The sequence below is a fragment of the Odontesthes bonariensis genome, chromosome 13, assembly GCF_027942865.1.
Source record: "Odontesthes bonariensis isolate fOdoBon6 chromosome 13, fOdoBon6.hap1, whole genome shotgun sequence".
NCBI classification, from domain to species: Eukaryota; Metazoa; Chordata; class Actinopteri; order Atheriniformes; family Atherinopsidae; genus Odontesthes; species Odontesthes bonariensis.
In genome coordinates, this window is record NC_134518.1 from 16,195,583 (window position 1) to 16,220,716 (window position 25,134).

Below are 25,134 nucleotides of genomic sequence, written 5' to 3' on the forward strand. Positions count from 1 at the left end.
TGGATCGTCTCACAGTTTGGGTGTTGGGTTCTCGCATGTCAAACACTGGCAGATAACGATAGGGCTATCTGTTGCTTTTACAAAATAAAATATGCCAGATATAAATGTGACACTCATGTTTACGGTTTTACATTAGACCCTCTGTGTTTAATTCATCTGAATATCGAGGGAGGAATTATTCACCACGTAGATGTCAGAGGAAACTAAACAGTGTCACAAATAGTTAACCCCCCCCAATCACGGTGATGCTTGTCATCTGTCGGTCTATTCATCATATCTGGGTCTTATCAATCAAAGTCAGCACCGATTTGCGTGCACATACGTGCATTCATAGACATATACACCTCCCAGTGTGGATAATTAGTGCATTCCCTCTGCGGGTGATAAAGCCCATGCTCTTCTCTTCTCTCTCTCTGACCTTCCCCAGTGAGCGTCCTATCACAGTGGGGCTCATCACATGCAGCTCTAATGCATATTTATTGGTCCACTGACAGCTCATGTGTTCTGGATTTATATGTTTCTCGACAAACAATAGTAAAACCTCAGTCACTCTTCTGCCCTTTCATCAACCAAAGCATAGATAAATCTTGTGGTGTCAACCGGGCCGCAACCTCCTCCTCAGTCGGCCATCTGTTTGTTTGGGTGTCGGTAAACATGGGACAAAGCCAAGATACATTCAAGTCTCTTCAGTTATGGCAAACGGTTATGAAACGCTTCTGTATGTCAATGTATGTCATGTATTGGCAATCATAGGAGCTTCTCTGCTGGAAGTCGTTTTCCTGCAGCAACTTCTGATCAAAGACATTCCGAAAGTGGCTGTGGCATCGCTGGCAGGCATTTGGATTCAGGACAGACTCCCTGTGCCATCGCTGCCTCTGTTTGCCCACTGCAATCTTAGTTGGGACATGAAGAGAGGCAATACCACTAAAGAGTATTGGGAGGAGAGGGGAGGGGAGAAGAGGAAGAGAGGGGAGGGATGGCAGGATTAAGCCCCAGCCCCCTCTCTGCCTCTGAGCAACCATCTTTCATCTTGCTTCTGCCTCTTTAATGCTTTCAAGTGGGTGAAACTCTCGACATCTGCTTCCGCTCCCTGGGACATGGCCCAGGCCGCCATCATGCTGAGACCCATAACCACAGGACAGCTCAAAGGGCAGTGTTGGGGCAGGGCCACTGAAAGCTGAAGGCTGAAAGCCTCATAAGAAACAGACAATGCTGAAACTGAGTTATCTCTTGCCCTGAGGATAAATCAAAAATATGTACCCACAGATGTATTGAAATCCATCAAAAGTCATAACAGCACCCAAAAGTCATCATTCAAAATAACAAAATGAGGCTTGTACCAGAGGACGCGCTCACCACAGAAACATTTCACAGTTTGCTCACCCAGACTCATTAATTCTACTTCCTACTTGTGAACAAATAAATGTAAATAGCATTGTAAATAAACACTTTGTCTTTGCCAAGTGGAAATAAGCCCCCTGCCGCCTCTGATTAAGACTACCAAAGTGATATATTTGGCACTTAAGTCAGCTGTTTACCTCATAAACGCAAAGATCTTAGCACAGCCACCTACACTGATGCTGAAATCACAAACCAAGTTTATATGCCTGTATCTTTGTCTACTAGTCAGTGTGGTCTCATTTTGTGACATTTTTTAATTTTTAATGGGAGCATTTCAGCCGATGTTTATGAGGACACAAGTTCAGCTGTATTCCTTGACTCTGGCAGTGATAGTGCCATGAGCAATGAAGCAGCATGGGTAAATGGTCAGAGCTTCCCCTCTCATTTTCCCTGAGATCAGTCAAATAACACTTGTTAATGTGAAAACCATATCAGAGGGACATATGAGGGGAGACAGGGAGACCAAGGCGCTGGCAGCAATGTGAGGAAGACCTACCCAAGAGAGAGAGGATGTCGTGCTCCCATCCCTTTCTTGTCTGTGAGGAGTCATTTTTTCAAAGGATACATAAAATCGAATTACATCTAGGGAAATCAAATTTGTTATTTTGGATCTGCTCTTTGTGAAAATTCATTTTAGATTCCTTTTAATAATGCACTGCAACTAAGATGTAATTCCATCAGCTGGTGTACCCCATTATTCTGTAGATTTGTGTTCCGTGGTTTTTAGACTCCTCTCCCTTTGGAGCCAAGTCACGCACTAACACTAGAAAACTATGTAGAATCACATAACACATGTTCTATTGACTTTTAGTTCAACATGTGTTTATTTATGTAATATACAAGCAATAGACCATGGTCTTCTGTTCAGTTTGGCCTTTCTTTGTGTGCCACCATGATGCATTATGTTGCCAGAGGAAATTGAGCCTTTCATTTTCTTCTGCAAATGTGGGGTGTGGGAGTCTAATTTTATTTATAGCAATCCTCCCACAAACTTCTGTTGAATTCAGTTGGAAAAAAAGGGACTTTTAACTTATGTGAAGCATAACTGATGCAGTGTCTATAATTGCAATGTTTGAGGCTCATCCAATCTGAGCCACCTTGAAAAGTGAATTATTACTGTGAGGGAAGACTTAAATCAAACTGTGGTGCATTTCATACAAGGAAAGGACTTAATGTATTTTATGGTATAGATTGTTTTGCCAGTTTTGATGCATCGCTCCGTTTGTAACAAAGCCTATTGACCCACACTGGCAGCATCTGCTCCTCAAATATACAATATTATCTCCAGCAGAGCATATAGCCATGGATGGAGGAAGAGAGGATGAAAAAGATTGCTGATTCCTCTCTCTGTCTGGGAGCTGTCTGTGAGACCATGCCATCTGCACATTCATTATCACAGCAATGATTCCATTATTGTTCTGTGTGGCAACAAGGACTTGTTCTGCCTGGCCTTTGTTATTCTTATCTCCCGTGTAGCTGACAGCCCCCTTTTGATCATGGCAGCAACAAAATTAACAACCATCATATAGTGCATAACAGCATTATCTTCCTTAATAGTGGCAAATTAAACATCATTCTATCTCGTCTTCCTGTGTCCTTGTGCAGGTCTATTCCACAGAGCCATCATTCAGAGCGGATCAGCCCTCTCCAGCTGGGCGGTGAACTACCAGCCAGTCAAGTACACACGTCTCCTTGCGGAGAAGGTGGGCTGTAATGTCCTGGACACATCAGACATGGTGGACTGCCTGAGGAAGAAAAGCTCCAGGGAGCTGGTGGAGCAGGACATACAACCTGCGAGGTACCACGTGGCCTTTGGACCTGTAATTGATGGCGATGTTATTCCCGACGACCCTGAGATTCTAATGGAGCAGGGCGAGTTCCTCAACTACGATATCATGCTTGGGGTCAACCAGGGGGAAGGGCTGCGGTTTGTGGAGAACGTGGTGGATTCAGAGGACGGCGTGTCTGGAAACGACTTTGATTTCTCTGTGTCAGATTTTGTGGACAGTCTGTACGGGTACCCAGAGGGAAAGGACACACTGAGAGAGACCATTAAGTTCATGTACACAGACTGGGCAGACAGAGACAATCCTGAGACCAGGCGGAAGACACTGGTAGCTCTGTTTACCGACCATCAGTGGGTTGAGCCATCAGTGGTGACAGCTGATCTCCATGCTCGCTACGGCTCGCCCACCTACTTTTACGCCTTCTACCACCACTGCCAGAGCCTGATGAAGCCCGCATGGTCAGATTCCGCCCACGGGGATGAGGTGCCCTATGTGTTTGGGATTCCTATGATTGGTCCCACTGACCTTTTCCCCTGTAACTTCTCCAAAAATGATGTCATGCTCAGTGCTGTGGTCATGACCTACTGGACCAACTTTGCAAAAACTGGGTGAGTAGAAATATTTTCTAACATAATTTTTTCCTTATAGTGATGGCTGCGATGGTTTGAGTTTAAATGTATAATAACCAGGTTTATCAGCCTTCAAAGGGCTCTTTAATCTTATTTTTTCTTTTATTTCGTAGAACTTCAAAGCTTTGTCAGTTAATGGCTGAAAATAAATGGGCAATTATCGTAAAGATAAATGTGTAAATCATCATTAAGCACAAAAATCTCTCCAATCTTAACTGTTACTGAAAAATAAACAGCTGCTATGTGATTATATGGAACAATGTTTTACAGCAAAGGGCTTGTATTTGCAAGAGACAGTTCTCATACTGTTACTATAAGTGTCTTACAATGTTATGGAAAGGATTCCTACTGAAGTCTCACTAAAGGAAATATTGCACTCTGAAATCTCAGGGGGCAGAGATACTGCAGAACAACAGAAGTCTACATGAGTGAGAGGTAGCTGCCATGGAAAGAGTGGAATAACATTACAGGGTACATGCTGTAAAGCATAGCTTAGTTTAAGCAAACAGAGGTTTGTTTCTTTGCTTTTTTCAAAGAATGGCAGCACAATGTCAAGCCACATTTTGCGAAGCTCTCACAGACTACCTTTGTGAGACTAGGACATGGTCAAGTTTTTGTCCTGAGATGTTCACAAAGGGATGTAAACAGTCTTTCTGTGTGACCAAGATGACAGTCTAATAGATAAATTCTACACTAAAGAACTTTGTCCTGAAGAAAAATGCTTTAAAAGCAAAGTGACCTGCTGAAGTGAAGTCTAAGTGGAGGTAATTTTATTCACTCAAGTTCCCTCGCCTATGACCATTGCTCTGCTCTCTCCTTGTCCTCTCTATAATTTATAGCTGCTCTTATTCTGTATTCTACAACTCAAATAAATATGAGTGTCCATCAAATCCAAATGTCCCATTCAAATAGTCTTAAATCAGCAAAATATAATGGATCTGGAAATAGATTAATGTTCACATAAAATAATTAAAACGATTGTTCAGGTCTGATTAGCATCACCAGGACTGCTCCTTTGGTAATCATTTCGTAACACACAATTACACAGGCACTTAGCATAGTCATATACGGTTATATACGTTGTAGATTCCTTTATACACTAGTAAAAAAAAAAACTGCTAACACCAACTACTGTCTAGCATCTAGCACCTTTGTAAAAATGACTCTGCACCAGAAGCAGGTTTTAATTGGCTCCAGATCAGCTCGGTTTCAATGGGGACTCAAGATCTGGTGTTTACCAGATGAGAAAAAAAAAAGACGAGATTGATTGTTTTTTGTACATATAGTAAATATATATGTATATAAATTCCAGTTTTGGTTGGACTACCACAATTTTTCTTTAGTAGAATAAAATGTGCTTTCCACAATTTTGTCAGACTCAATAATCACTAGTGAGCCTGTCCATCGCAAATACTCTTTTACTTTTTCATGTTTAATTACTCCAAATATTTCCATTAGAGTAGTTTAGTGTTTGCCAGTCACAATGTACTTTCTCATTATGGATTCAATCATAAAGATTTGTCTATCAATTAATTAAACCCAGTGAAAGAGAAAATAGCACTCACCTTGAAAAATCCTGGGCCCTCATTTATCATTAGTGCGTAGAATCCCTTCTAAATCCTGTCGTAAGAGTGAAATTTAGAATGTGCCCAAGTACAAAAAAATCGGCATTCATCAAACGTTCTTACACAGGTCGTACGCACACTGGTAGGTAATCTGCAATGATAAATACCACACCTGCCAGTTCACCTTGCGCGGGCACGATCAGACTAATTTGCATCATGGAACGCCCCCAATTAACCATATATGGCACCAACATTCCCTTTAAAAGCCACCGGAACTTGCTTGCTTGCTTGCTTGCGCTTGACTCAGATCTCGAAAACACATGAGAAGCAATACAGAATCATACGCGGCGGACAGCACAGCTTTATGCCAATTACGCACACAGGCTCCACACCTCCACACACGCATCGCGTCTGCAATCATAACTCATTAGGGGAAATCACATTTTGCCAATATTTTAGAGACCCCTCAACATTTCCCAAATCATGTTTTCGGGGGATCTCGTGTCAGTTTCAGGGGGTCTCAGATCCCCCAAGTCCCCCCGTAGTTCGAACACTGACCATACATACAATGTTGCAAACATGCTGCGCAACACTCACCAATAAGCCATCCATCTTCAACTGCTCCTTCTTGTAAACGAAGGCCCACGGAGCTGTTCTGCAAAATAAAGGAATCGGACAGCACCTGTATATGCACAGGTATGGCTTGCGTGCGCTTAGTTTCTCACTCGAGAAATGGCCCCAATTCACGGCAGAGGTCGAGCAATATATGTTTTGGAAATCTGAACCTGCTTAGAAGCCACTCACTACTTTCTGACAATAAATCTGCACGCTCCCTAAACACGCGCTCCCTCCGTAGCGCACGGTTTTCCAGATCCTCAAGCAATGCAAGATGGGCCATGTTGCGTTCTGAATGGCATGTCCTACGTGTGCCTTTTATACCCATATCAATTAAACTAGGCTGATTATTGTCAGGTCTTCTGGTGAAACAATTATTGTTACACTCTGAATGAAATGCAATGAACGCCAGGTAGGTCTAATGCACCGTGCTTTGGAATTGCATAGGCTACACGGACCCAAATGCCGTCAGACATACTGTAATGCTTGTTGAATGAACATTGTAATATTCCCCTGTGCAGCAATCAACACACCATTTGCAGTTTCGTAATTCTACCACTAGGCAATGTGCGTAAGCATGGTCAAAGCTGTGCGTAGATTTAGGCACATTTCTAAGTTCAAGTACATGTTCATAAATCCCACACTTTGCTCAGGAATGATCGCACGCACGCTTTACGCACAGATCTGTTCCTAAGAACGCTTGATAAATGAGGGCCCTGGAATTTTCCTTTAGTCATTAACTAACTGTTTAAGTCATTTTGTGCAGGATTAAGCAGATACAATGATGGAACAGACACTTTCCAGTTTGTTTTATTGACCAAATAAGTCATTGAGTGATGGTAAACAAATAAATCATTATATACATCACTAGTATGCCATCCGTTTTTTGTTCATTAAGAAGAAGAACAAGTTTGATATTATGTGTGAATGCTAGGGGAAACATAGCAAACTATCTCCTTTGCGATTATGAAAATAGTAAATACGCAAAAGAGTCAACCTATACCGGAGTTGTCAAAGGCAATAATTGAGTGGTTTTACCCAATAGACTGTTACCTTGACTTGAAGCCAACTCAAGATATTCTTGGCTCTGGCCGCAGTGTTGGTGACACACATAGGCGAAGCTTTATTTTCTTTTGCCGTGCAACAGTTATCTCACTCTACCTAAAGCCTGAAGCTGTCTATTGTGTAGTCCACAATACATTAATTCACCATCAGAGTTGTGAATCAGTCAGGAACTTGTTATTAACAGCGTCATTTGGGAGTTTACATTGAACAAATTCATCTCTAATCCATCTTATCTTTATAGACAGGTGTTTGGTGTAGTGCATCTAACAGCATAAATATTCCCCCACAATTTACTTGGATGTTTTTAAGACAGCTGTACATGGAAATTAGTAAAACCAGTGATCACACAATTACAAACTTGCTAAGCTGTTAATAGAAATTCACAGAAAGGAATCCCTATCTCAGCCCTTTAAGGCGGTAGCATGGTTGCCGCGTCTGTCACGGCGGTGGTGGACCGTGACGTCAAAATGACGTTTCAGGCCTGGCGCTTCCCTTGAAAAGACGGCGCAGCGCGTTGTCATGCACCAGTCGATTTTTGTAACTTGGCGGCGCCGACCACAACGAACCGGATGGACCGATGTGAGACCAGGCTCAGTGAGGAGGTGCGTTTGTACAGGCAGCTGTACGAAACTGCAGTGAAACAGCACAGGGAGCACGTAAACTCCCCAAACTGGTGCACAGAGATGGGCAGAACTTTGGGGAAAGAGGGAGAGTTCTGTAAGAATGTGTGGAAGAAGCTACGGGACAGATACGTGAAGGCAAAGAAGAGGGCAGAGACTCTGTTGATGCCGGGGGCTTCAAACCTTCACCTCTTTTAACTGAATTAAAAAATTAAAATGATCCGAAAACTGCAGCAGTATCATTAATTACAGTATTCTTGCTCTTGACAGCGGCATTGTTTTCTTCTCCACTTTCGTGGTTGTAGAGTAGAGGTAACCTTCACGTAGCAGCGCCACCTCTGTGACGGAGAAAATTGCAACTACTGGCGCGCAACGACTTGCGCCACTATATAGGGTCCTATGGCGGGCACGAACTTGTGACGTCATCAACACCGCTCGCGCGAGCAGACGCGGCAACCATGCTAGAGCCTTTAAGAAGCACTCCTGTGCAGCAGAAAAGAGGAAGAAGCTCTAAAATGGATAGTTTGGGACAGAAGAGGCATTTTTCAACAGAGTTCTATTTCATCCTTACTGACTGCCAGAGGCGGTGCTTTCAAGCACTGGATGATACATCTTGCGCATGCGCAGGTCGAGTGTTTATACCAACAACGTCACTCGTGACCCCCTGCTGACCCCGGAGAGCCTATATACTTCCGGCAATATCAGCAGGTCAGTCCCTTTCATCTTCTCGCTGCGCAAGGTAAGTTACTGCGTCTGCATATGAGACGAATTCTAAAACCAATTTTTTATTCATCGTTCGCTGCTGGTGGTCTCGCGACGTCCCGTCGAGGCTGCGAGCTGCTCGCCCTTCAGAGACCGCAACGAACTGCCGAGAGGTATGTAACCTTTTTTCTTTCCCTCGGCTGATGAAGTTTACTGCCAGCTGTTACAAGCGCCGGTCTAGGTAGCATGCTCGCTCCTTCTCCCGGTGCTGTGCGCTGCACGTGAGTAACAGTCTGTTTATAGTTGCATTGTCGGTGAAGGCTACATTGCTAGCCCTCTCCCGGCATCTGTAACCTGCCCATGTTAAGCGGCCAACTCGGTTGTGCCGGTTCTTTGATTTTGTTGCTGCTATTGTTCTGCCCCTCTCCTGGTGTAAGGCGGCGTTTGCGCCCCCCGCTCCCAGCACAGGTGGCCTATAGTGGTTGTCGTGAAGGCTCCGTCTGCGGCTCCCCCTCCCAGCATCCATCTATAGCTAAAATAGAACTTGCACTAGCCCCTCTCCTGGTGTAAGGCGGCGTTTGCGCCCCCCGCTCCCAGCACAGGTTGGCCTATAGTGGTTGTCAGTGAAGGCACCGTGTGCGGCTCCCGCTCCCGGCATCCAACTATAGACAGTGTATGAATACAGCAATAGCCCCTCTCCTGGTGTAAGGCGGCGTGTGCGCCCCCCGCTCCCAGCACAGGTGGCCAATAGTGGTTGTCAGTGAAGGCACCGTGTGCGGCTCCCGCTCCCGGCATCCGACTATAGACAGTGTATAATTACAGCAATTGCCCCTCTCCTGGTGCACGGCGGCGTGTGCGCCCCCCGCTCCCAGAACAGGCGGCCTATAGTTGATTGTTGGCGAAGGCACCGTTTACGGCTCCCTCTCCCAGCATTCATCTGTGAGTACAGGATTTTCTTTTGTAAAAAAAAAAAAAAAAAAATCTATAAGTAAAGGACTTTCTTTTGAAAAAAAAAAAAAAAAAAGAAAAAATCATAACTTGCCCCTCTCCACGGGGCCTATAGGCCCTAGTTGTTTGTTGGCGAAGGCACCGTTTACGGCTCCCTCTCCCAGCATTCATCTATTAGTAAAGGATTTTCTTTTGTATGAAAATCTATAAGTAAAGAATTTTCTTTTGAAAAAAAAAAAAAAAAAAACCTTTACTTGCCCCTCTCCAAGGGGCCTATAGTTGTTTGTTGGCGAAGGCACCGTTTTCGGCTCCCTCTCCCAGCATTCATCTATAACTAAGAAGAAGAAATATATGAATAAGAATTCATAAATACGTACTATCGTCAAATACACTGTGTGTGTGTATATATATATATATATATATATATATATATAGATATAGAGCTAGAGGTGGTCCCGACATGGATCACAACCACTCCTGCTCGGCCTGTATGGCTCCTCTACAGCTTGAGGATGGCCATGATCTGTGTCCTTCGTGCCTCGGCCTCGGACATCTGAGGCAGGGTCTCTCAGACGAGTCCTGCATGAATTGTGGCATTTTGCCTCATGCTGTCAGGGCTGCAAGGCTGGCCGAGGTAGAGCGCCTGTTGGGCCCTCCCTTGTCTCCTCAGTTGACCCCTGACCAGCGGCTGGCCCCGTCTCGGTCTACCCGACCACGGCGTCGGCCTGCTGAGACTGCAGGCCCCACCTCCAGGAAGAGGGCCAAGGGGTCCAGGCTTACTTCTAGAGTGGATCAGCTGACAGCGGAGCTTGACAGCATAAAGTCCCTCCTCCTGGCTCTCCAGCCTGGGGCTGGAGCAACCCAGCCAGGTGCCCTTGTTCCTCCAGCGGCCTCCTTCGGGCCGGAGGAGGATGCGTTTTCCATAGCAGCTTCGGCTACTATGTTTCAGGACTACGCTTCGGACGTGCTCCTGGGAGACGAAGCCTCCCGTCCTTCTGCAGCGGGCTCCCTTTCTTCAGCCCGTGGCTCTGCGGGTGGTAGTGAGGACGGCTCTGTGGGAGCCGCCATCCGTACGGCTCTAGCCAGGCTACAGCTGGACGTGCCGCAGGCTCAGCCAGCTTCGGCCAGTGCCTTTTTCAGGCGCTCCTCAACCCCCGCTGAACTAACTGTACCTCCATCAGAAGAGTATCTGAGGGAATTACAGAAGTTCTGGAGGGACCCTAGGGCCCCTGCCCGTCCGACAGCTGATGCTCGGACCCTGGCAGCCATGCAGGACGCCTCCAAGTTCGGCCTGGACCGCATGCCAGCGGTTGAGCCCACTATAGCCGCCCTGATCGTCTCACCCAATGAGGCTCTGAGACAGGAGGCGAGGTGTCCTCGCCCCCAGTGCCGGGTTACAGATGAATTGCTGTTGAAGGCCTATGAGGCGGCAGCACGTATGGCTCGCATGGGTAATTCCATGTCCCACCTGCTGCTCGCCCTGTCGTCATCCCTGCAGGAGACTGAGCTGGACACTTCTGTCCACGGTATTACTGACGCCTCTCTACAGGCCTTTGCACTGATGTCCAGGGAGTTGGGACGAGTAATGGCTACTCTCGTACAGGCTCGCCGCCAGGTTTGGTTGGCGCAGTCCCCTCTCTCGGAGGCCTGCAGGAGAACCCTCCGCAGTGTTCCGGTGGAACCGGGGGAGCTGTTTGGTTCCACGGCTCTGGAAGCCCTCGAGTTCCTGTGGCGCCACACCATCGGCAGTTTCTGCGATTCGCCTTTCAGGGGCGTCATTTCCAGTTCAGGGTGCTCCCGTTTGGTCTCTCCCTCTCCCCACGGGTGTTCACCAGGTGTGTGATGGCAGCCCTCTCGCGCCTACAGTCGCGGGGCATGAAGATCTTGCCGTATCTGGATGACTGGCTCGTCTGTGCGCCGTCCCAGTCTCAGCCGGCCCTCGACACGACGTGTCTTCTTTCCCATGTGGCCCGTTTGGGCCTCAGGGTGAATTTTACAAAGAGTGGCCTTGTCCCATCACAGAGCACAGTTTTTCTTGGGGTGACCCTCGATGCGGTCACCATGATGGCCTGCCCGTCGCCGCGGCGGGTGGACGACATCCTCTGCCACCTCCTCCCGTTTCGGGAAGGCAGGCGGTTCCACTACGTGGAGTTCCTACGCATCCTGGGGAAACTGACAGCTGCGGCTGCTGTGGTCCCCTTAGGATTGCTGTCGCTGCGTCCCCTCCAGAGGTGGTTGCACAGCTTTCACCTGGACGCCAAGAGAGCCTTCTTGCCCTGGCCCCGTGGAAGAAGCGCTCGTTTCTCCTCCAGGGCATGCCCATGGGCTCCATTGCATCCCGTCGCGAGGCAGTCACGACGGACGCCTCCCTCTCGGGGTGGGGTGCCGTGTGGCAGAACCGGACAGCTCAGGGGCTGTGGCCGGCGTGGGACCGCTCACAGCACATCAACGCACTAGAGCTGCGGGCTGTACACAGAGCGTGGCAGGCTTTCCTCCCTTTCTTGAGGGGCCGACATGTACTAGTGCGGTCGGACATAAACCACCAAGGTGGCACCAGGTCTGCACTGCTACTGCAGGCATCCCGGGACCTCCTGCTGTGGGCAGCACCACGCTTAGCCAGCCTAAGGGCAATGTATTTGCCCGGGGAACGCAACCAGACGGCGGACTTGCTCTCCCGTGGCAAGCCTCCGCCGGGGGATTGGCAGCTCCATCCGGAGGTGGTGCTCAATATCTGGGCCACCTTCGGCAGAGCAAACGTGGACCTCTTTGCCTCAGAAGAGTCGACCCATTGCCCCCTCTGGTTCTCCCTGACAGAGGAGAGCAGTCCCCTGGGACAGGATGCTCTGGCCCACGACTGGCCAGAGGTTCTCCTCTATGCTTTCCCGCCGATCCCTCTGATAGTCCCTACGGTACAGAGGGTCCTCCAGCAGGGCCACAGGCTGCTGTTGGTAGCCCCCTTTTGGCCAGGGAGGACGTGGTTTCCACTGCTGCACAGGCTCTGCAGCGGTTCCCCGTGGCGCCTCCCCGACAGGAGGGATCTCCTGTCTCAGTGGCAGGGTCGGATCTGGCATCCCGACCCGTCCCGCCTGCAGCTGTGGGTCTGGCCACTGCAGGGCCCGACCCGATGCTGACTGAGTGCTCTGGCGAGGTCTGCCATACCATCCTAAACGCGAGGGCGCCTTCTACCTGGGCGCTTTATGAACAGAGGTGGCGGCTGTTCACTACATGGTGCTTGGACAGGGGTGAGGACCCTGTGCACTGTCCTGTCCCTAGGATTCTGGAGTTCCTCCAGTCACTGCCGGTATCAGGCAGTCGGACCAGCTCTTCCTCTGCTACGGTGGCCCTCGGAGAGGCTGTGCGCTCTCTAAACAGCGACTGTCTCACTGGGTGGTGGACGCCATCACCCAGGCATATGAGGGAAGTGGGCGCCCCCAGCCAGCTGGGGTGAGCTGCCACTCCACCAGAGCTGTCTCGACCTCATGGGCAGCCCTACGGGGCGTTCCCCTGGAAGACATCTGTGAGGCAGCGTCATGGGCGTCACCGAGTACCTTCTCCAGGTTCTATCGGGTGAATGTTGCCACTCCCAACCCGTTGGCTGTGGTCCTGCTGCCCGACTCTGCTGCTTCCTCTCAATAAAGTGAGTAGGTGCTGGATTCCTCGTGACTTTTCTGGTATTAGTCATCCAGTGCTTGAAAGGACTGCCTCTGGCGGTCAGTAAGGATGAAATAGAACGAAAGTTACGTATGTAACTATGGTTCTATGAATCCTGGATGACCGCCAGAGCGTTCTGTCACTCAGAATCCTCGTATACTCGCGAGAAGATTCTGTAAGGACTGACCTGCTGATATTGCCGGAAGTATATAGGCTCTCCGGGGTCAGCAGGGGGTCACAAGTGACGTTGTTGGTATAAACACTCGACCTGCGCATGCGCAAGATGTATCATCCAGTGCTTGAAAGCACCGCCTCTGGCGGTCATCCAGGATTCATAGAACCGTAGTTACATACGTGACTTTCGATATTCTTTTCTCAGGGACGTTTTTTTTTTTGGCCTGGGCTTCTGCCTTTCTGTATACTTATATGTGTACAGTATGTGTGTGCTTGTCTCTATGTGTGTTTGGCTTGAAATTCTTTCTACGTATGACCAAAAAGACACAAAGACTTATCAGGGAGGCATACCAAACTCTTGCCCTCGGTGGTATTGATTCCTTCAGCCTGGGCTCAGTCGATCACTCGTGCCCTAGGTGACTCGCTCCCCAAGACGCTCAATTTCCCCACCCATCACGGAGCCAGACCATTTTGTGTGACCACTAGTAATCATTTCTAGCAACTTAAATTTAATTTGACAATCCCTGTTACCAGAGAAATATTGATTCCATCCTGAATGGGATGCTGACTGAAATCTTGTACTGTTTTTATCTGTCTCTATATCATCTGCAGTCCAATAAGATTGGCATTTACATCCAGTCATCTGGCTGCAGGGACCTTGAACTACTAATGGCAGACTTGTGTAGATGGTCTGTTATTGGTTGTTTTTGCTCCTCAAGGAAGCACCGAGGTCCATTAGTGATGCTCAGATTAAACAGCAGCCTCATGCACCTGGCAGCAATATTTTTTCAATGCATACAACTTTGTAGACAAGGAATTTAATTAATTCTTTTATCCTCAAAGAATATTATTTGCTGGTGTAAGAAGAGAAATTTTGATCCATTTTAGTTATAAAAGTTTGAGGCCTCAAGGTAGCAATATTCATGTATTGAATAATTCTGCATACTGATCTTGTGGTGTCAACTAAATTAATTCTAATGACAGCGTTGCCCATAACCGATCTGATTCAATACATGCCACAGGCTATCACCCTCAACTGGCAATGAGCCTGGCAAGAAACAAAAGCAGAAAGGCCACATTGCTCTACTGCTGACCCCATGTCAGTTTTGCAAAAAATCAGTGGATTTCCGTGTCAATGATTGATTAAGATTAGAAGCAGAGCAGCGGGAAGATAAACTGATTCTACATCATGCTCTCCATGTTATTGGAAGTATCCATCAGGTGTGTTGCTCTGGCATGACTCCAGACAAAGGGATTACAGGCAAACCACAATTAGGCACTCAAATGGTAAAGAGGACTGGATTAGATGCCAGCATAATATAAAACTCAGTAGACTGCGCTACAGCATATTTTCCCCCGAACTTGTGAAAGGGAATCTACCATCAACTTATTAGTCGGGGTAAAGATGTTAGATATTTCCCACAGATTTTGTTCACTCTCCTCAAATACACCATGCTAGGGGATAGAGCTCTCTCCTTCAACAACACCCAAACCAAAGTGGCTCTTGAGGACTTTTAATTAAGACCCAGTTGAATTCCCTTTGACTTCTTGGCCTGTCCAACAGCCATCTTGCCTGTATCTGTAAAGCAGCTCTTGCTGCCCTTCCAGATGTTCGTAATGAACTGACCCAGATTGCACTTCCTGCCCCATCTCTAAATCGGCTGTAAAAACATGTGGGACACGATGTTGTGACACTTTAGCTGCATGTCAGCAGTGTGTATGATAGCAGCATTCCCCCCCCAAAGCTCTTTCTGTCCCTGGCTCACATGCGTCATTTTTACCGGGCAAATCCTTTCCCTGTGCCTTTTTCCCCCCCAAAGTATCAGTGAAGCATAAAAGCATATACAGAGACTGCACACTGTCAAATCTTCTTAGAGTGTGCACGTGTGCATTTCTACTATGAACCCATCCTTTCCTGAGAGTTAGGGATGTTTCAGAGGCTGGGGATTTATTCAGCTGCGAGTTATTTTCCTAGCTGCAATATTTGTTTTACTACTGACAGGCACAATTGAGCTATGCTTTTGTGCCACAACTGCGTCTGTGAAACTTTTGCTACAAGTCCTCATGCTGCGACTTCTACGCCTGTTCAAACACAAATACAAGTTCACCAAGACAAGCGTACACAAAAACACTGGCTACGCACTTCAGGAAGAACAGAATGATGAAAATCTCAGAGAACATCAATCATTTTATATCATTAGTACTGTAAATGTTTTGGTCCATCTCTCACTTCTTCTGGGTTTTTTTTTTAACTGCTGATGTTCATTTCCCACTGATTTCCATGTGAGCTGTGCCAGATACTGAGCAAGGCCTTGCAAGATAGTTAAAGAACAGAGTGCTGTCATGTTTTGAATTTTTTCCTCAGTTCCTCCACTGTTAGTCCATTTCTGCCTTTCTCGTTATCCCACACAGAAAAGGCACTAATGTACTACATTCACAACATGAGCTTAAATATGCAGTATTGATTGGTTTACTGACAATGACAGCCGACCAAACAAAAGTAAAAAAATAAAAGATAAAAGCTGAGTGCATGCTTATGCTATGATTTACAACGCTGCTTGTTGATTTTTCTTTTGTGTTCCTCCCACTTGTAGCAAGCACCCTTTCTCCATAGGATTAACAACACTTATACGTTAGCTGTTTCTGCTATCTGACCTCATTCACGCACAGTATTAGCCATTTTTTTTTTGCTCCAGCAGTTACATCGCTCATTACTGACCTACCTCCTTCTACTTAAGATTATACCCCACTCTCTTTTGCCATTCATTTAAACCAACTCAACCTGTAACAACAGTATGTGAATGCCTCACATTGTGGAATGGCATAGCCGCCTACTTACTCCATTAAATAGGCACTCACTTGATGGGAGATTTATAGCCAATATCCTGATTTGCATCAGAGGAGGTAAGGAAGTGGTGTGGCTTGTTAAGGGGCTGCCATGCCATTGATCAGTGTTCATGGTGTGCGTTGAATGCAATATAAAGAGGGCAGCAGGGGAGTAGTAGACAAGGAAGTACACCTGCATGTATACATCTCAGTTGCAAGATTGAAACAGAATTAATATGATAAAACTAAAAGAAATGTGTAGTTATTTTTGAATATTCACACTTTAGATGTATAGAAGGAAACAAATGGGTTAGGAGAAGGGCAAAGTGCTTGTAGGGGAGGTGTTTTGTTTGCTGCCACTCATCTAATCAAACAAATCGATAGCGTCCATAATAAGAAGTGGTCCAGGAGCTGTGTCCTCTAACACTTCAACACACCCCAAAGTCACAGCGCCTCGCTCTGCATCACTTAGCCTGCTGAACCGAAGGCTGCCATTAAATATGAACCTTGCATCACTCAGCCCTGTGCCCCAGCGTGTAACCACATGAAGGGTAAAAGAGCACAGCCTGATGATTTGCCTACTCAGTGCTGAATTTGCCCCCTTTTGTCACTCCGAGCCTAAGTCTAGATTGAGTGCATTTCTTTAAAATGGAGACAATGCAGGGTAAGGTGCTCGGCAGCCTGGCGCCGGAATGGAAATTAGAATTAGTTTCTTACTTTGTATTACCTGGTAAGTAGATAAACAACTGCAGGGGATGAATTTGTTACACAAGAGCAACAACAATAACAACAAAAAAAAAAACCTCTTTGCATATTTAGCAGCTTAGCAAAATCAATGCCGCGAAGTTAATGCATGTCCCTTGTTTCATATTGAGCAGCTATACTCAGCTCAATACTCACAGACCTTGAGTGCAGGGAAAATAGATTCTCGTCTTTTGCCTTAGGGCACCTAAACGTGTCTTTTCAGATTTGGTGATGGCCAGGTCTATGATCATTCAGGCGCTTCAAATTACATCAGGATGAAAAGGGGAAGGAGGTACATGGGAAATGAAAAAAAGAAGGAAAATGATATTCATTCTCCCCCCTTATCTACCTTTTACATCAGTGCTTGCAGATAGGGCTTAGAATAGATAATGAACTCAGGTCCCATTCTTCCACATGTGTAGGTAGCGTCAAGAGCCGAGAGTCGTGTCTGTCATCCTGGTGGCACAGTGTCTTATAGAAGAGCTGTTTAAATCTTACAGTAAAGTACCGAAAGCGTTTTCTTATATAATTTTTAAGAGAAGCATTCCATTGCCCCACAGCGTGTGCGGCTTTGTGAAACATGACAGGTCTTGAGTTCAAGTACTGCTTTTGTGTGGTCGAATAGGTCAATATGCCATGATGTGTCACAAATAGAGTGCAAACACACATGCAAGGAACGCACAGACAGACATGAGATGAAGCACACTTTCGCAAACTCCCCATCAATCACAGATACAAACACGCGGGAGCACTTAAACACGCATGGCAAGCCAAGGTTAGCCAGGGGTCAACGGGTCATCAGCGTTGGAAGGGAAGTGGAGGCAGAGGAGGAGATGAAGGCGATGCTTTATAGCACCACAGACATATGAACACATCAGAGGAAATCTGAGAGGCCATTAAAACGCCCGCTTTTATGGGTGTAATAATCCCTCTCCTCTGCCTGGAAGTGCAGCCGCAGCTTCAGTGACCATCCAGATTAGGTGGGAGGTCTGACAGGAAGCAGGCTAATGCAGGGGAGCTCTGAGAGCCCAACAGGACCACAGACACGACTTTATCCCACATTCACAATAAGATGTTTGCTGTAGAGCTGAGCACATGCAGTGAGCACAACAACACAGTTTTTTAGAGTCGTATCTCTTGACTATTTTAGGTGTTTAGATTAAAATGATAGGATGACAGCGAGGTTCAAGTGCAGGGTGTCACCTAAAGTCTTAGGTTATTCTGGCACAGACTACCTGTCCCAACCTATTTAAGCTTTGCCCGCTTTTGACAAGAATAGGCAATGTTTAAAATGTGTTTGATATGTTTTCTTTAATCTTTGTTGAAAATTGTTTAGGTTTCAGTAACTTCTGAAACTGTTTGCTCATCCTTAACAGCAGACTCGTCATCAGATTTCTCTCTTCAGAAATCTTCTGTTGAAGATTTTGTTCTGTTTTTAATTCTGAAAATGTGCAGTTTCAGAGATTTATATATTTATTTTTTATATAAAGCTAAAGAAAATGAACCTGAGGCTTTTCTATCTCAGCCACTGAAGAAACCAGAAATATTAAGTAAAAAACATTTGAGAGGTTAAACATTCCTGCTTTTATTGCAAGTGACCTAACCTTCATGTTTATTAATATGTTAGAAAACCGTAATTGCTCCAGCGTCCTCAAAGTGTTGCATCAGACTTGAAAGATAAAAGCACACATATGTTACATCAGGTCAACATGGTTTGGAAGATTGTAAGATTATTTTATTTTAGTTTCTGAAAACAGTGAAAGCAACATTTTTGTGAAGCTTTGTGTGAATACAATGAAAGACGTTCTTTGCCGTTCTCTTAGTACTGTGTTACATAACACATATTACATAAATGCTCCGTTTTTTGTGTTGTCGTATGCATGGTAAGAGAAGACAAAATAACAGCTCCAATATTGTAGATTCCATCCTCTTCACTCTTGCAGTGTTCACCAGCCTGTTGTTGTTGCCACATTTTGTTTAGAGCTCTGGCAAGAGAATGAATCACATTAATACTAATGTTATAATGCAAAGTACTGCTGTTAAACCTTGGTTCCTGGCATTCATATTGATGTTACTTTTTCCATGTACCACCTAACTAAACATTGTTTTAAACCAATGTACCCATCCACACAATAATAAAAAGAACAGTAAAAAAAAAGATATCATGAATGGCTTGACGAACCTAGCAAAGAGCCAGCTTCCCAGATCCCAGTTGAACTAGCAGAAGAAGACTGTTTTACAACCCACAACACCAAAAGGATCCAGTACCAACAGAGATCCCATGTCCATACCACAACAGGTCAGAGCAGTTTTAAAGACGTCAGGGGGACATACACATTATTATTTGAATGCTGTATCAGATCGGTGTATAATAGAGATGGTATAAGGTTATCTTTCAGTCAATTCTGCACAGAATCCTGACACATTGATACCTGCAGGAAACAGCACCATTTTGCCAAAGACAGAGAACAAAGCAACACTGCTCTCGGGAATCAACATAAAGTGAATCTGACATTGCATCACGCGGTAAGCCCACATCCACATAGAGCAGGGTAACCAAGCAGCCTTCATCACACTGAGTTGCAGAGCCTGAGTTCAGGTTGCTCCCTCTGACTCCAGGACAGGACTTCAAAGCCACAAAGCTGCCCAAAGTTGAGCAGCAGTGGAAGAAACTGTTCAAAGGAATGCTGCCTGTTTACTATTGACTTTGCAACAATTACCCAAGCATATGTGTGTGTAATTAGATAAGGCAGCCAGTTGTTCTCTAATGCGGCAAATCAAATTAACTAAAGATGCCACATTGATTTCTTTGTGTTCCCTAAATTATTCATCTTCACTTGCACTGAACCAGCCAGACTGCCACCAAAGAGCTTTTCTAACTCCACTGCATCACTGCTTCTTTACTCCCTGTACACGCTGATTGTTTTGCAAGAACTTTCCAAATACCTTTATACAATATTTTTGCCATCACAATTCAGCTAATTGACCCTCTTGAAAAGAGAGCATTTGCAGCGTTGTGGAAGTAGAGAATTCCCATTAACGGAGACAGCTCTGACCTCTATTACTGTTGTCATGTATTTGAGCGAGAGAGATCGAGGGAGGAGAACATTGGCTTGCGTGCCTGTGTGATGGCACGCACGACACTCCTGTAAGAATTCATGAAGCATGCAGGCTGCAGACAACCACATCTCAGGCTGCCCCATTGACATCCTGTTCGCTGGCATGTTGCGCTCGGGGAGATCAATATGACCTTACCTCCACCACCCGCTCCTTTGAAACTTAATTACTGATATTCAGCTACAAAGTCATCATAGTCTGGCTGTCAATATTCATTGGGGATCATTACGGGCCTAATAAAAGAGGTTATTTACAGGCTGCTCTGCTGACACCAGCCCAGGTCCAGGGATTCAGCTTCAGCCATCTCAATTTACTTTGCCTCTCCCTCTCTCCCTTTCCCAGAAGCACTGACCTGAAAAATAAAAATTGACAGCAGAGAAACGAACAGAAGAGAGGATGGAGGGTGAATTCTTCTGGCATCCCTTTTAATTCTTTTGGAGGTCTTTTCAGCCTGCGCCAAATAAAAGGGGAAAAAAAAAATTTGTTTCCATACCCCAAAATCCCCAACTAAATCTGAACTTCACTTGCCACCAACATTAAATTCAGATGCACAAAGGGATATTTCGTGACACTTGGAGAAACAGCATATTTCCACTGTTCACTGTTGCAACATCACTTATTGTGTTTTCATGGCCACTCAGCTATGATTCAGGTTTCTCCAAAGAAAGTCCTTTAGTTTGTACCAAAAGCAATACCATGCACTGCAGAACTCCCACTCCTGACATTGTACAGCAACAAAGAGTTGTGTGATTGTCGGAGATTGCTATATGTTAATTCAGTCAATAAATCAATAGCTCCACTGTAATTGAAATGGTTTGCTGTTCTAGTTAACAAAAAACTGTGAAGTAGAACAGTGAACTCTGTAGATCAAAAGGGGTATTGCATCCAGAAAAGTCTCCTCGTCTCACCCTCACACACAATCAGACATCAAGTTCAACCCCAGCTTTCAGTCTCATGCACAAAAAAAGATGATGTCCACGCACACACACACACACACTCAAGGCTCTACACTTCCCTTAGTGTCTAGATTAATATGGTCCACTTTCCATCAGTGCACTCGATGCCAGTTCACACTGGTGCTGTCTTCCTTGAGCAATTAGCAGAGGGGCTCCACCAGCATTTGATTATCAACAGCAAGATGCCTCCTGACGCGAGCCCTAAAGCCTGCTGACTTATTCATGTGTGTTTACTTTAAAAGCTGCTACCCTGGTTTTTCTAGGGTGGGCTGCCTCCGAAGCAAAATAAGATCAACATCTGGGGACAGAAGAGATGGGGGATGAGACAGGCAGGCATACAATGCCCACAAAGAAGAGAGGGAGAAGAGGAAGGCTTGGGAGAAATTGGAGAATATAAGAAATCAGTGTCAGTTGATATAGTGCATACACACCTGGGTCGTTTTTTTTTTATCTGCAATGGTTTCATGCAAAAATATAACCTGGAACTCATACTGAAATGTTTTTGTTTTTTTTTTTTGCTATTATTATTATTTGCATGTCTCCTAGCCCCATACGAATGTGAAAGCATGAATAATTAAATGTACTGTCAGAATTACACTTAACTCTATTCCATCTGCTTCTTCCTCGCCTGTAGAGACCCCAACAAACCAGTTCCCCAAGACACTAAGTTCATCCACACCAAGGCCAATCGTTTTGAAGAGGTGGCATGGTCCAAGTACAACCCCCAGGACCAGCTGTACCTGCATATTGGCCTGAAGCCACGTGTGCGCGACCACTACCGTGCCACCAAAGTGGCCTTCTGGAAACACCTTGTGCCCCACCTTTACAACCTTCATGACATGTTCCACTACACTTCAACCACCACAAAAGTGCCACCTCCAGACACGACGCAGAACACATTGTCCACTAAGAAAAGTTGGCCGTTCAACACCAATCGCCCCCCCATGTCGCCGGCTTATAACAGTGAGAATAAAGACTCCTGGAGCGATGATGAAGAGACAGGGCCGCTTGTGGTAGAGAACCAACGAGATTACTCTACAGAGCTCAGTGTCACCATCGCTGTGGGAGCCTCTCTGCTATTTCTCAACGTTCTAGCTTTCGCAGCCCTCTACTACCGCAAGGACAAGCGACGGCAGGACTCCGGCCACGGGCAGCCCAGCCCCCAGCGCCAGAGCACTTCCAACGACATTGGCCACCATGCGCCTGAGGAGGAGATCATGTCACTGCAGATGAACCAAACGCACCATGAGTGTGAGGCGGGGAACAGCAATGAAGGGGCACTGCGCTTGGCTTCACTGCCTGACTACACGCTCACTCTGCGGCGTTCTCCAGACGACATCCCCCTCATGACCCCAAACACAATCACCATGATTCCCAATTCCCTGGTAGGCATGCCTAACCTACACCCATACAACACCTTCACAACTGGCTTCAACTCCACCGGCCTGCCGCACTCCCACTCAACCACCCGCGTATAGCTTTAAGAAGGCCAGGGGTGCAGCCGGCGCTGGTAGGGGAGGAGGAGGCGGCGGCAGGGTGGCGGAGGAGGAGCGGGAGGATAAACGAATTGAGGAGAGGATTGTGTTTTATAAATATCACAGGGTGGGGGAGGGGTGAGGAAGGGCAAGAGTCGGATTAAAACGTGCGGAGATTTAACTAGACTTTTACTATGAGGAGAGTTGCTGAGAGCTCTCTGTGGATGTCAAGTTGTGCAGAGCTGCCAAAATCAAACTGCTCCCCTTCTCCTGACAGGGGGAGGGGTTCTTTCTGCAGTGTTTTTTTTTCTAAAATAATCATTTTAAAAGCCTTTTTAAGCAGACTGTGGAGATATCAACACTTTTTTTCCTTGTATTCATAACAAAAACAAAGAAAAGTGCTTTTTATTTCCCATTCCTTCTTCCTGTTGGAGACACATCTAGAACAATGGCCTCTTTGTCAATATTCGCAAAATGTTTTTAATTGCTTCCTTGTTTTGTGTTATGTTTCGATGCCTTACGGAGCTCTGTCTTTTTTGTCATTATTTTTACTCCCTGAGACTATTCCCCGTGGAGTGTAATACAAGCAGATCAGATGAGACTCAAAGATGAGACTGAATCGAAGATGGGAATTGAGAGGATATGCAGATGTAGATTTTTAAACCTATTTTGGACATCTCTTTTTTTTCCATTTGTTTTAGCTTTTTGTGTATTTTTCTGTTGCATTCCAACACAACAGCCACACAAATGGTGTTTTTTTTTTTGTTTTGTTTGTTTTTTTTAGCTTGTATAGAAATGATTTGTGTGGGACAGCTTTTGCCAAGTGACGAGAAGGCAGAGATAAATACAATGTTACTGTGATTGTTTTGTTAAGAAAAAAAGTGCATCTTTTACAGCCAACTCATCTGTTTAAGCTCTCAGATATTATCTCCACAAAGTGTGCACGTACACATGCAGCTTCAAGCACCCTTGTGTTTGTGTACATGTGAAAATTATCTCCCATTTGCTGCAGGCAAGTGCAGTCCAGTGGCTAAGATAAAGGAAGAGACACATTGTCGGAACTTGCAAATGCAAGATTTGTGAGTGAGCGAGCTTGTGTGCGTGTGTGTGTGTGTGTGAGAGAGAGAGAGAGAGAGAGAGAGAGAGAGAGAGAGAGAGAGAGAGAGAGAGAGAGAGAGAGAGAGAGAGAGAGAGAGCGTTAGTGTATGTGTCTGTGCACCAATTTATTTTTTGTTGATGTTTTTTTTTTTTAAGATTATATTGTGGTTTATTTGGGGAGGGTGAGGTGGAGGGGGACTACTTTCTCATGTTGCTGATTTTGGCTCACCACCAGTAGTGTTTCTGCTGCATATCTGGGTGTCTGTCTTTGCAACATAGCACTTTTGTTATTTTAAAAGTTATATATGTCTAATTTTGCTTAAAGATTACAAAATAAATCTATTATTTTATGTGTAAGAGAAAAAAATAGCTAAAGACTCAACTGAACTAACTGACATGATTCCATTGACTTTGTAAGAGTTCCTCTTCAAAAGCAGACAGTGGCCTGTTTGCACTGACTAAACCTACATCAGTGCACACTTGTATTTCTTTGAATATATATATATATATAAATATGGGCATACATACATATATGTATAGGGCTTCTATGGAGATTTCATTGGAGATGATATCATGGAGAACACTTTTCACACTGAAAAGCACCAACTCAAATAATTTCCACGTATCAATGTTGTCATTTGGAACATACCAAGCCAAGAACACTCAAGGTGTCTTTGTAAGAGCTCTATATGTATATTTATGTATAAAATATTTATTATTTATTTATGTATACCAGATGCATACATGCTGATTGTGCCATGTGCCAAATTAAAACTGTAAAAAAAATGGAGAGTATAAAGTTTCACTAAACTTTTTCTTCTCTGGATCAAAGTTTTTTTCCTCCCTTTTATGACTCTTTTTGTTTGTTTGTTTGTTTGTTTGTTTGTTTGTTTATTTGTAATGAGTTAAAAAAAATATATATATTGTTGCAGCATGTGCAAAGCTCCCCCAAAAACTTCCTCTCTTCCATTTTTGTCATTATTCTCCTTCCTCTCTCCTTTTCTCGTGCCGAAACCATGAGGAAAACAGGCTAACAGCTCGGGGCCTATCTGCGTGCATAACTCCAGATTTTCATGTAATTCATGCAAAGTAGTGCTGCAGCAAAGGGAGATTGTGAGAAGATTGTGAAAAGATTGCCTAGATGCGCGCACACTGCATCCTATTACGTGTTAATCTCAGGGAGAAAACTGGAGTTATTGATTCTGCGTGTAAAACTGACAATTTTCATTAAGTATCTTGGCGCAACACAGATTGTCTCCTGTGTTACAGCGAAGAGAAGTAATGTGACCGGACCAGTGATCCTAGATCAACGTTGCAATTTTAAGATACTCCATGCCATAAGACCTCAACATTTTTATGAAGTATGCCATTACAGCTTCCCCTGGTGTTTAATAATTGGAGACTCAGTCGAGCGAGAAGTGCAGTCTGGTCAGCTCATCACCGATCCTGCCAGCAGCAGATAGAGGAAGGGGTTATTTGAGGAGACTGATCTATATGACTCATCTTGTTTTTTTTGCTCATGCTGCCTCATATGGAAAGCACTTCCTAATCAACACCTGCAACTGAGCTACAGTCATAAAGAAAGAAGCCCGCATTTGCTTTCTACCTGAAGTTGTCTCGTACATATAGAGCTTTATTAAAAAATCTAAGTGAGAAAACTTTAATTGCATGTGGATTATTAAAGTTACAAACTGCAAACCACAAAGTTATTTTCAAATACTACAAACTATGTAAACTTCTCTTGATCAAATTATTAATTCA

At 45.2% G+C, this 25,134-nt stretch overlaps 1 protein-coding gene across 3 annotated transcripts in view; it reads left to right on the forward strand.

Moving 5' to 3' along the window:
* nlgn3a (neuroligin 3a) overlaps window positions 1–24,172 on the forward strand; it is a 143,091-nt gene extending 118,919 nt beyond the window's left edge. For all 3 annotated transcript variants that reach the window (XM_075481149.1, XM_075481150.1, XM_075481151.1), the window contains 2 exons: window positions 3,007–3,796; window positions 21,435–24,172. In XM_075481149.1, coding sequence (XP_075337264.1) covers window positions 3,007–3,796; window positions 21,435–22,278 — 1,634 coding nt within the window. In that variant the 3' untranslated portion in view covers window positions 22,279–24,172. The remainder of the gene's footprint in view (window positions 1–3,006; window positions 3,797–21,434) is intronic.
* The last annotated feature ends 962 nt before the right edge of the window (window positions 24,173–25,134 follow it).